Source organism: Protobothrops mucrosquamatus, unplaced genomic scaffold, assembly GCF_001527695.2.
Source record: "Protobothrops mucrosquamatus isolate PMUCROS unplaced genomic scaffold, P.Mucros_1.0 scaffold5385, whole genome shotgun sequence".
Taxonomy (NCBI): Eukaryota; Metazoa; Chordata; class Lepidosauria; order Squamata; family Viperidae; genus Protobothrops; species Protobothrops mucrosquamatus.
Genome location: NW_015391247.1, coordinates 14913 through 27294, shown reverse-complemented (window position 1 = coordinate 27294; position 12382 = coordinate 14913). Strand labels below are relative to the sequence as shown.

Here is a 12382-nt window from a genome sequence, read left to right as displayed (position 1 = left end):
TGGCGTTGAACAGGCTAGGAAACCTTCAGCGGAGTTCAGGGGATGTCGTTGTTGGGGTTCTCCTGCTTCTAAGGGCTTCAGGGGTGGGGATTAGGTCTGTGATGGGGAGGTCATGTCAGGTGAGGGTCTTGGGATGGATCACGACAGGTGAGGGTCTTATGGGTCAGGTGTGGGTCACGTCAGATGAGGTTCTTGGGATGGGTCAGGTGTGGGTCATGTCAGGTGAGGGTCTTGGGTCATGTCAGGTGGGTCTAGTGATGGGTCTTGTGATGGGTCAGGTGAGGGTCACAGGTGAAGGTCTCATGATGGATCAGGTGAGGGTCACAGGTGAGGGTGGTGAGGGTCACGTCAGGTGAGGGTCTTGTGATGGGTCAGGTGTGGGTCATGTCAGGTGAGGATCTTGGGTCATGTCAGCTGAGGGTCTAGTGATGGGTCTTGTGATGGATCAGGTGAGGGTCACAGGTGAAGGTCTTGTGATGGGTCAGGTGTGGATCATGTCAAGTGAGGGTCTAGTGATGGGTCAGGTGAAGGTCTAGTGATAGGTCAGGTGAGGGTCACGTCAGGTGAGGCTCTAGTGATGGGTCGTGATGGGTCAGATGAGGGTCACAGGTGAGGTGATGGGTCACCTCAGGTGAGGGTCTTGCGGTGGGTCACACCAGGTGAGGGTCTTGTGATGGGTCACACCAGGTGAGGGTCTTGTGATGGGTCATGTCAGGTGAGGGTCTAGTGATGGGTCACGTCAGGTGAGGGTCTAGTGATGGGTCACAGGTGAGGGTCATGTGATGGGTCACGTCAGGTGAGGGTCTAGTGATGGGTCACATCACGTGAGGGTCCAGTGATGGGTCACGTCAAGTGAGGGTCTAGTGATGGGTCACAGGTGAGGGTCTTGCGATGGGTCACGTCAGGTGAGGGCCTAGTGATGGGTCACGTCAGGTGAGGTGATGGGTCTTGTGATGGGGAGGTCACATCAGGTAAGGCTCTTTGGCAGGTGAAGTGCTGGTGGAAGTGGGGGATTGCGCGGGATGGTTGAGGGCCGGTGCTGTCGCTCTGTTGGCTGTGTGGTTGATTTGAATTCTGCGGGGTTCGTAGGCTGGTTGTGGGTCGATGGGTCTGTGGATGGAATTGTTGGCGGAGTGCCAACCCACACAACCCCCCCCCCCAGCCATCACTTCACCTCCCGGCAACCCTCACCTGAGGTGACCCACCCTCCACCCTCCTCCTTCACCCCAGCTGCAGATATTCACCAAGCCCTGCACCGGCCATGGAAGCCCAGCCAGATGTGCTCCTGGTGGCCATCAAGGGAGGGTGATGTCCTCTTTCTGGCCTCCTTGGGCTTCCCGTCGTCATCTTGCCCCCCCCTCCCCTTTGCCTCCCCAGGTGGAAGAGGTCTACTCCTTGGTGCACCAGACCATGGACCAGCCCCAGGTCAAAGACTACGTGCCCTTCTCCTGGACCTCCATGGTGCACGTCAAAGCCGAACACTTCAAGGCCCTCTCCCACTATTACGCCGCGGTGGCACTTTGTGACTGCCCAGGTGAGTAACCACATTTGCCAAGAGCTCCTCTTGTTCCCACAAAGGACCGTCTGAGGAGGAGGAGGAGGAGGAGGAGGAGGAGGAGGAGGAGGAGGAGGCAGGGGACTCCATTACGTAGGGAAAAAATAAATCTGAGCTGTAGGGCGTCCGTTGATATGATGAAGCCTCTTTTTTCCTCCTTTCCTTTTTTCCTTCCTCCCTCCCTCTTTCCTTCCTTCCTTTCTCCCTCCCTTCTTTTTCTCTCCTCCTTCCCTTCTCCCTCTCATCTTCCTTCCTTCCTTCCTTCCTGCCTGCCTGCCTTCCTCCTTCCCTTCCCCTTCTCATCTTCCTTCCTGGATGATTGAGAAGCTCCATAGACATCTGGGAGTTGAAGTCCACAAGTCCTAAAGGGGGCCCTCGTTCCCCACCCCTGGTCTAAACCAAGGAAGATCCAGCATCTCTCCATCCCTTCTTCCAACCAATCTTCTCTTTATTTCTGCAGCCACGTCGGAGGTGCCTTTTCCCGAGCATGAAAAAGCATTCCTCCAGTTTCACGTCTCCACGCCGGAAGGACCGGCTCCTTCTTTGCTTTTGCAAGACCAGGAAGCCCGCCGTCGACTGGGTGAGTGACACCTTCCCTTCCCCCTCCCAAACTCCTTCTGGGTGCAGAAATGAGGACAAGGTCAAACAAGAACAGGGACCCCTCCTTGATTGCAAGGAGTGTCCAGGAATCCTCAACTGCTCATTCAGTGTCCGTTCAAAATTACCACGGCACTGAAAAGAGTGACATAATAATAATAATAATAATAATAATAATAATAATAATAATAATAATAATAATAATAATAATAATAATAATAGTAATAGTAATAGTAATAGTAATAGTAGTAATAGTAATAGTAATAGTAATAGTAATAGTAATAATAAAGTTGGAAGGGACCTTGGAGGTCATCTAGTCCAACCCCCTGCTCAGGCAGGAAGCCCTATACCAGGGGTAGGCAACCTTGGCTCTTTTATGACTTGTGGACTTCAGCTTCAAAGCAAAGCTGGCTGAGGAATTCTGGGAGTTGAAGTCCACAAGTCATAAAAGAGCCAAGGTTGCCTACTCCCTACCCTATACCATTTCGGACAAATGGCTGTCCAGTCTCTTCTTAAAAACTTCCAGTGTTGGAGCATTCACCGCTTCTGGAGGCAGGTTGTTCCACTGGTTAATTGTTCTAACTGTTAAGAAGTTTCTCCTTAGTTCCAGGTTGCTTCTCTCCTTGCTTAGTTTCCATCGGTTGCTTCTTGTCCTGCCTTCAGGCGCTTTGGAGAATAGCTTGACTCCCTCTTCTTTGGGGCAGCCCCTGAGATACTGGAACGCTGCTATCATGTCCCCCCTCGTCCTTCTCTTCATTAAACTAGACATACCCAATTCCAGCAACCGTTCTTAATATGCTTTAGCCTCCAGTCCCCTGATCATCTTTGTTGCTCTTCTCTGCACTCTTTCCAGAGTCTCAACATCTTTATTACATCGTGGTGACCAAAACTGGATGCAGGATTCCAAGTGTGGCCTTACCAAGGGATTGTAAAGTGGTATTAACACTTCACGTGATCTTGATTCTATCCCTCTGTTAATGCAGCCCAGCACTGTGTTGGCCTTTTTGGCAGATTTACAACTTATGACCCTCACAACATCCCCAAGGTCACATGATCAAAATTCCAGCACTTGACATATATAGATAGTCAACTCCAAAGTCCCTTCCAACTCCGTTCTTCTGTCCTTCTATTATTTAGACCAGGGCCCTCAAGCTTGGCAACTTGAAGACTTGTGGACTTCAACTCCCAGAATTCCTCAGCCTGGCTGAGGAATTCTGGGAGTTGAAGTCCACAAGTCTTCAAGTTGCCAAGCTTGAGGAGCCCTGATTTAGACCTCTGTCTCCTAGCCAACCGCCAGAACTTTGCATTGTGACCTTCGTTTGTCGTGGATTCTGGAAGGGCCAATATTCCCATCCCACTTCTGGGAAGAATGTAGACTCGTTTCCGTAAGAGTCAACAATTTTTTTTGTTGGTGTGAATTGTAGAGCTTCTTCTGGTAGAACTGCTTCCGTTTTTTTAAAAAAATTAAGTCGGTTCCATCTACTCACACGATTCTATTTAAATTTAGGGTAAGAATACCGGTTTTTTTAGCCCACCGGTGAAATTTAGAGGATAATTTCGCTAGGGCCATTGACGTTGACGGATGGAGCAGGTTTGAGGTTTCTTGTGCACTGAGGTGTTTATGAGACAGATCAGAATCAGAATAGAGCTGGGAGGGACCTTGGGGGTCATCTAGTCCAACCCCCTGCTCAGGCAGGAAACCCTATACCATTTCGGACAAATGGCTGTCCAGTCTCTTCTTAAAAACTTCCAGTGTTGGAGCATTCACCGCTTCTGGAGGCAGGTTGTTCCACTGGTTAATTGTTCTAACTGTCAGGAAGTTTCTCCTTAATTCCAGGTTGCTTCTCTCCTTGATCAGTTTCCATCCGTTGCTTCTTGTCCTGCCTTCAGGGGCTTTGGAGGATAGCTTGACTGCCTCTTCTTTGAGGCAGCCCCTGAGATACTGGAAGGCTGCTATCATGTCTCCCCTCGTCCTTCTCTTCATTAAACTAGACATACCCAATTCCAGCAACCTTTCCTTATATACTTTAGCCTCCAGTCCCCTGATCATCTTTGTTGCTCTTCTCTGCACTCTTTCTAGAGTCTCAGCATCTTTTTCACATCGCGGTGACCAAAACTGGATGCAGTATTCCAAGTGTGGCCTTACCACACTTTGTTGTGTTGTGTTGTGTTTTTACAGGGAAAGCTCACCTCAAGAAAGCCATCATCAAGCATGAGGAGGCCATGAGGATCCACAGCTTGTGCAAAATCCTGAGGAAGATGGATATCCTGCAGGAGGTCCTGTCGCTGGCCCACAAACGTTCCCTCAGCAAATATTCCGAAATTGACCACGAGGAAGATTTCTTTGAAACGGCAGAAGCCCCCGACATTCGTCGTGAGTGTCAGCGCTGCCACTGAGCAGGGCGGCAGCCATTTTCCTGCTCGTTCTGGGTCGCCACAAAGAAAAGAGGGAGGGGGCTGCCTAGATGCTTTGCTTGTCATAATACAGTAGTGGCCAAAATTGTGGAAACCATTTGGGAAAAGTGTATTTTTGAGGTTTGATGGCTAATGACACCACTTTTTTGGGAGCAGTACCATAAAATTGTATATCAATGGAAAGATAATTTAATCAAGAATGTAAGCTATGGCAAATCTAGACAGCGTACTAAAAAGCAGAGACGTCACCCTGCCAACAAAAGTGTGTATAGTCAAGGCCATGGTTTTCCCAGTTGCAATGCATGGTTGTGAAAGTTGGACCATAAGAAAGGCTGAGTGCCAAAGAATGGAGGCCTTTGAACTACGGTGCTGGAGAAGACTCCTGCGAGTCCCCTGGAGTGCAAGGCAATCCAACTGGTCAGTCCCCGACTGCTCTTTAGAAGGCCAGATCCTGAAATTGAAACTCAAGTCCTTTGGCCACCTAATGAGAAGGAAGGACTCCCTGGAGAAGAGCCTGATGCTGGGAAAGATGGAGGGCAAGAGAAGAAGGGGACGACAGAGAAGGAGGTGGCTGGATGGAGTCACTGAAGCAGTAGGCGTGAGCTTAAATGGACTCCAGAAGATGGTAGAGGACAGGAAGACCTGGAGGAACGTGGTCCATGGGGTTACAATGGGTCGGACATGACTTCGCAATTAACAACAACAACAATGCAACAAAGTTTGTTCAATTATATGTACTGTATTCCATGAAAATAGCCAAATAACCAGAAAAAGGAAGCACAACTTGCTTAGGTTGATCTCAGGTAGCTTTCCTTCATCTGATTGTAGCCAATGAGCAGGAGTGCTTAGAGAGCCAATCGAGTCATCTTGTTTTGGCCATGAACCAATCAGATCACAGTAGGATCCAGTGATGGATGTCCTGTATTGAAGCTGAGAGGAGGACATTTGTCAGTGTGTTATGTGATCGCTATCAAGTTGGTTGGGTTTTTTTGTGTTCTTTCATTTTGTGAGCTTGTAAAGCGTAATAAAATAACGCAAAGAGTTGACTGGTCACCCAGGAAGCGATGTAAAATAGTATTATTAAGTGAACAAGGCTACAGTTATAAAGAAATTAGAAGGAAAATGGGTGGACAACCTTGGCTCTTTTATGACTCGTTGACTTCAACTCCCAGAATTCCTGAGCCAGCATGGGGGAACTATGGCCCCTTCATGACTCGTGGACTTCAACTCCCAGAATTCCTGAGCCAGCATGGCTCAGCTTGGAAACCTCTCCCTTTCCCCTCAGCATGGCTGGCTCAGGAATTCTGGGAGTTGAAGTCCACGAGTCATAAAAGAGCCAAGGTTGCCTACCCCTGCCCTTTACCAACTCAGATAAATGGCTGTCCAATCTCTTGTTAAAAAATTCCCTCGATGGAGCACCCACAACTTCTGGAGGCAAGCTGTTCCACTGGTTAATGGTTCTCACTGTTAGGAAGCTTCTCCAGGTTGCTTCCCTCCTTGATGAGTTTCCATCCATTATTTCTTGTCTTGCCTTCAGGTGCTTTGGAAAATAGGTTGACACACACACCCCTCTTCTTTGTGGCAGCCCCTCAAATGTTGGAAGACGGCTATCGGGTCACCCCTAATCCTTCTTTTCACTAAGTCGTATCCAATATCTAAGATCTGATATCTAAAAACAGAGCCATGCAGGGCTTGAAAGATTAAATTAATACTTGGAATTGTGCCTGGAAATCTCATGTAATGCAACACCCACAACATAGATGCCAGGTAGCTAGAACAGTTGTGGCCTCCTGGCACACAAATAGCTCCAGCTGGCTCCAATTCCAGTTTCTGATCAATCTTCAAGGGTGGTGCCACTTGCCATGCATTGCAGTAATCTACCCTGTGGTGACAAGGACAGGAATGAGGGTCACCATGTCCAGATGGGTTGAGGCTAACATGTTGACCAAAACAGGGTGAAGACCCTTGGCCTACAGCTTCCACCTGCCCTTCCGATAGGAACCACGATTCCAGCATGACCCCCTAATTGACAGCCATTACATTTTCATGTAACAACAGCTTTTGAAACAGACAACACAACAGGGTTGGGTTCAACCATGGCCTCCACTGACCAGTATCAAAGACATCTTGTGTTGGTGTTTCGTGAAGGATCAAAGGACTGATTATGCTCACTGAATTGTGTTCAACTCTCCCTTCGTGGCTTCTGAAATTCTAAGTCTCATCCCGGCTCTTTTTCAGAAGTTCTGAAATGTTCTAGGTTGTTCTAGGCCAGGGGTAGGCAACCTTGGCTCTTTTATGACTCGTGGACTTCAACTCCCAGAATTCCTGAGCCAGCATGGCTCAGCTTGGAAACCTCTCCCTTTCCCCTCAGCACGGCTGGCTCAGGAATTCTGGGAGTTGAAGTCCACGAGTCATAAAAGAGCCAAGGTTGCCTACCCCTGCTCTAGGAGGCTCACCGCTTAGAGCAGGAGGACTTAGGACAGGGGCAGGCAACCTTGGCTCTTTTATGACTGGTGAACTTCAACTCCCAGAATTCCTGACCCAGCATGGAGGAACTATGGTCCCTTCATGACTCGTGGACTTCAACTCCCAGAATTCCTGAGCCAGCATGGGGAACTATGGCCCCCTCATGTCTGGTGGACTTCAACTCCCAGAATTCCTGAGTCAGGATGGCTAAGCATGGAAACCTCTCCCTTTCCCCTCAGCATGGCTGGCTCAGGAATTCTGGGAGTTGAAGTCCACGAGTCGTACAAGAGCCAAGGTTGCCTACCCCTGTTCTAGGCTGAAGGACTAGGAACTTGCCCGAGGGTCAAATTCTGTATTTAGATGCGTAGAAAACACACTTTTGTGGTTTTAGGTCCGTCTTCAGGGTGAACTAAAGGATGGAAGGAACCAAGTTCCCAAGTTGTAACGTTCTCCCCTCTTCTTGTGTTTTTCTAGCCAAGACTCACCAGAGACCCGAAATCAAATCTCCCAATTTCTCCAAGGTGAAAGTCACAGACATCTTTCATAGGCTGGTAAGTTAGATATCTCCTGCGAGAGGACCGTGTTGTGCGGACGGTTCTTCAAAGAACCGGAGCCAAAAAAATCCTGTGTGTTGTGATTTCCAGTGTACACTTGTGCATATCAGCGCATGCTTCTCCCGCTTTGACCCGGGAAAGTGGATGGACACAAGCCGATGGAGTAAAAATTGGAGCTTCCTGATAGACTTAGTTGCCCTCAAGTCCATTCTAAGTCCAGGAGATTGCAAGAACCGACGTTCACCACCGCACCTTGTCTCCAGCAGTCATTCATAGCTGTTTCCAAGGACAGATGTTTCATCATCTCCTTGACTCTTGTCCATCCTTCCCTCAAATTTGTCAGGGGTAATTGGTAGCTCTTCCAAAGATTTTTCCAGTCAACCAACACACATTATCTTTCCGTTCTACTTTTCTCAGCTTGGACAAGTAGAATAATTTTGTCTAGGTCAGGGGTAGGCCACCTTGGCTCTTTTATGACTCGTGGACTTCAACTCCCAGAATTCCTGAGCCAGCCATGCTGAGGGGAAAGGGAGAGGTTTCCAAGCTGAGCCATGCTGGTTGAGGAATTCTGGGAGTTGAAGTCCACGAGTCATGAAGAGGCCATATTTCCCCCATGCTGGCTGAGGAATTCTGGGAGTTGAAGTCCGTGAGTCATGAAGGGGGCCATAGTTCCCCCATGCTGGCTGAGGAATTCTGGGAGTTGAAGTCCGTGAGTCATGAAGGGGGCCATAGTTCCCCCATGCTGGCTGAGGAATTCTGGGAGTTGAAGTCCGCGAGTCATGAAGGGGGCCATAGTTCCCCCATGCTGGCTCAGGAATTCTGGGAGTTGAAGTCCGCGAGTCATGAAGGGACCATAGTTCCCCCATGCTGGCTCAGGAATTCTGGGAGTTGAAGTCCACCAGTCATAAAAGAGCCCAGGTTGCCTACCCCTGGCCTAGGAGGCTCACCGCTTAGAACAGGAGGACCTAGGACAGGGGTAGGCAACATGGGCTCTTTTATGACTCGTGGACTTCAACTCCCAGAATTCCTGAGCCAGTCATGCTGAGGGGAAAGGGAGAGGTTTCCAAGCTGAGCCATGCTGGCTTAGGAATTCTGGGAGTTGAAGTCCATGAGTCATGAAGGGGGGCATAGTTCCCCCATGCTGGCTCAGGAATTCTGGGAGTTGAAGTCCACGAGTCATGAAGGGGCCACAGTTCCCCCCATGCTGGCTCAGGAATTCTGGGAGTTGAAGTCCACGAGTCATAAAGCGGCCTAGGCGTAGGCCAGAGGTAGGCAACCTCGACTCTTTTATGACTCGTGGACTTCAACTCCCAGAATTCCTGAGCCAGCCATGCTGAGGGGAAAGGGAGAGGTTTCCAAGCTGAGCCATGCTGGCTCAGGAATTCTGGGAGTTGAAGTCCACCAGTCATAAAAGAGCCAAGGTTGCCTACCCCTGGTCTAGGTCATACCTCCTTGTGTCCCATCACCAAAGTAGATGAGGTTTTGGTATCCTCTCAAAAGAAGCGTGATCTTCTCCTTGGCTGTTTCCCCCTGCCCAAGTTGTAACTAAGCTTCAAAATTTACTGCCCAGTTAAGCAGGAGTAGCCATGAGCGTGGAGAAATCCAAAAGAGATGAAGTCACTTGTGGAGAACAGCCTATCAGAGGCTCTTGATCACCTTGATTCAGTAGGCCTTGGAGAAGCATCTTTCTATGAGGGTTAGTTAATGGGGAAGAGTGCTCAGAGTGACAAGTGTAATGTGGACTCCTTGGTACTCTCTGAGCTTGGTTGTTTACATGCAGACGTTTCATGACCCAACTAGGGAACATCATCAGTGCTAGAAGGGAGTGGGTGTTTGGACTGGAGGAGAAAGAGAAAGAAAAAGGGGGGAGGAAGGAGGAGAAGGAGGAGGGTGGGGTCTTTGCTGCTCTCTGAGCTTGGCTGTTTTCTTGCAGACGTTTCATGACCCAACTAGGTAACGTCATCAGTGCTAGGAGGGAGTGAGGGTTGTTCTTATTTTATACATTAGTGGTTTTCCCTGTCACTGTTGGTGGGAGGGTTCTTGGTGGTTCGTTGATTAGGCTGTTGTTAGTTGTTTGATAGTTGGTCTAGTCTTGATATTAATCTTTAGATCTCTAATCTCTAGAGAGCAAACCCCACATTCTTCTAGCACTGATAATGTTCGCTAATTGGGTCATTAAACGTCTGCAAGAAAACGACCAAGCTCAGAGAGCACCAAGGACCCCACAGTCCTCCTCCTCCTCCTCCTCCTCCTCACTACTCCACAAACCTCCCTCCCTTCTACCACTGATGATGTTCCCTAGTTGCGCAAGAAAACAATCCAGCTCAGAGAACACCAAGTTCATCCCTGAGCTACAGATATTCCCTTCTCTTAACTAGTGTAATGTCTGAACAACTTCGTCCTGGTGGCTCAGCCCAGCCCCATCTCTCCCTATCCTCTAGTGCACCATCCTCTGTTTCTTTTTTTCTCCCAGGGCCCCCTGTCCATTTTCTCTGCCAAAAATAAGTGGCATCCCGCACGGACGGTGCACTTGGTCCGCGGAGCAAACGGCTTTGGATTCACCCTCCGAGGCGACTCTCCAGTCCTGGTTGCCGGGATCATCGCTGGTGGGTGCGCGGCGGTGAGTTGCCCGGTCCTGTAACGGCCAAGGTGGGGTCCCAGGTTGCTTTGGAAATCTTATCGGTTATTCTCAGTGTGTTTTGGAGGGGCTGCCAGACCTGCCAGCCCTTGGCTTCGTTTGTTGAGGACCGTCTAGTTCAGTGGTGGCGAACCTACGGCACGGGTGCCAGAGGCGGCACTCAGAGCCCTCTCTGTGGGCACGCATGCTTCACCCCCCGTGACCCCCTCCTCACTACCAGCCCCCCAGAGGAGAGTCGCCCAGGGCACAGCCTGGGCAGAGCAGTGCAGCCAAGGGCATGGCAGCCAGGCGGCGAGGACAAGACTCCGCTCTCGCGCCCCATTGCGTGCAGATGATGCTGCGGGGCGTGGACCGAGGGCGTGGCCGCCATGACACTGCTGGCCACCTGGGCAATCTGCTGTGGCGGGCCGTGGAGGCAGTGGGTGGCCCTGCAGGCAGGAGAGGTGGGGCCGGGGCAGGGGCAAGGCGGTTTTTGGGCACTCGGTTTCTAAAAGGTTCGCCATCACTGGTCTAGTTTTATTAGAAGCCAAGTGCATCGCAGGAACGCGTAGCCTGAACGGAGAATCGCCCACCAAAATCCCTCATAATTGCCTCCCATCACTGACACCCTCCCATATGACGAATCGGGTTGAAGCAAGATGCTTTCAGAACGATGACATAGGCTGGTATCCAGCTGCTTTCTTCTCCCAGCTGGGTGACCTTGAAGCAGCATCTCGGGGAGATACAGAAGTTACGCTTTCCCCCCAGCGTTCTCCCTTCCATCCATCCTCCCCAGAGTTCACGCAGACTGTCAAAGCACACAAGCAAGTGTCAGAAGGCAGCTGACAGGGGCAGCTTTGGGTCAGGGTGGAAATCTGATGCCGGGAGACATTCAGTAGAAGCTCAAGAACACTTGACAAAGTTGATCAGACGGTCAGTTGGTCCTTGGCCAGTGAGGTTGGTCTTTGGCCAATCAGAGCCGGGTCCGTGCATCGACAAAACAGATGCCTCTCCAAGAACTTTGGGGCCTGGGAGAACAGATAGGTGGAACCTGAGTCCCTGGACACAGACACAAGGACGTACTTCATCACCCAAGTCAACAAAGAAGGGCGTGACCTCGGCCACCGTGAGGAACCTCAAAGGGAGAGCATGCAAAATTAATGGCCGAGAAGGATAGTCTGTCGGCAGCCACCAACCGCGAGAGGTAAACCGATCTCGCTGATGCCGGGTGTCCAGAAGACCAGCTGCCAGATGGCAAACAACAGGAGGGGAAAAAAAGTTGTTTTGATGGAGCTAATTCGGGCGACGTGTTTCCAACCCTACCTCTTTTTCCGTGCCCCTCCTGCGGCGTGTTGGTCTTGCGTCGCTCTTTCCCGGCTGGCCTTCCCCAGGGTCTCCCTCCCCTCCCCCCCTCCCCAGCCTCTTCCCCCCCTCCCCCCCATCTGAACCAGCTCCAGCAAAATCACACCCGCTTCTATCTCGACAGGAAGCTGGCTTGAAGGAAGGGGACTACATTGTCTCCATCAACGGCCAAGACTGCAGGTGGTCCAAACACGCCGATGTGGTGCAGCTGCTGAAGGTGGCCGGAGAGGAGGGGGTGAAGGTGGGCGTTGTCACCCTGCTGCCCCCGGAAGGACAGAATGCGGTAAGGCGAGGAGGGGGGTGGGGGGGTGGATGATGGGTTAGGGTGGAACCCAATTGTTCTGGGACCTTGGGGGAGGGGGGTCTCTTAAGAAGGCTCGCCATCTTTGACATGGAGTGAACAAGGGTGCTGAAAAAAGTGACTTCCGGCCGTTTTTCACCCTTAGGACCGTTGCGTTATCCCCCCCGTGGTCATGTGATCAAAATTTGGGACGCTTGGCAACTGGTTCATGGTTATGACGGTTGCAGTGTCCCGGGATCCCCTTTTGCGACCTTCAATGGGCAAGCCAGATTGACTTAAGAACCAGGTTGCTAACTGAATAAGTGGCAGTGGTTCCCTTAAGAACTAGGGCGAGAAAAGTCGTAAAATGGGGCAAAAACTCCCTTACGCAGAGGTCTCGCTTAGCCACGGAAATCTCGAGCTCAATTGTGGTCGTAAGGCGAAGACTAAACCTCTTCTGGATCCTTCTGGCCTTCCTTTTCCTCTGTCTGGTAAACTCGCAAGATTCGTTTTTCTTAGCATGTGTCTGTGTACAC

At 50.5% G+C, this 12382-nt stretch overlaps 1 protein-coding gene across 1 annotated transcript; it reads left to right on the top strand.

The window, feature by feature from the left end:
- Positions 1-257: 257 nt before the first annotated feature.
- On the top strand, positions 258-12045 carry LOC107299735 (rhophilin-1-like). Its single transcript, XM_015829076.1, has 8 exons — positions 258-314; positions 1378-1534; positions 2016-2135; positions 4332-4526; positions 7508-7584; positions 10061-10207; positions 11691-11849; positions 12013-12045. The coding sequence occupies exons 1-8, from the start codon at positions 258-260 to the stop codon at positions 12043-12045; spliced, it is 945 nt and encodes a 314-aa protein (XP_015684562.1).
- The last annotated feature ends 337 nt before the right edge of the window (positions 12046-12382 follow it).

Coding starts and splice junctions, on each gene's coding strand:
- LOC107299735 (XM_015829076.1), top strand. CDS start 258: ATGGGTCTTGTGATGGGTCAGGTGAGGGTCACAGGTGAAGGTCTCATG. Junction 7,585..10,060: donor CAGACATCTTTCATAGGCTG/GTAAGTTAGATA, acceptor TTTTTCTCCCAG/GGCCCCCTGTCCATTTTCTC. Junction 11,850..12,012: donor CCCCGGAAGGACAGAATGCG/GTAAGGCGAGGA, acceptor TTTCACCCTTAG/GACCGTTGCGTTATCCCCCC.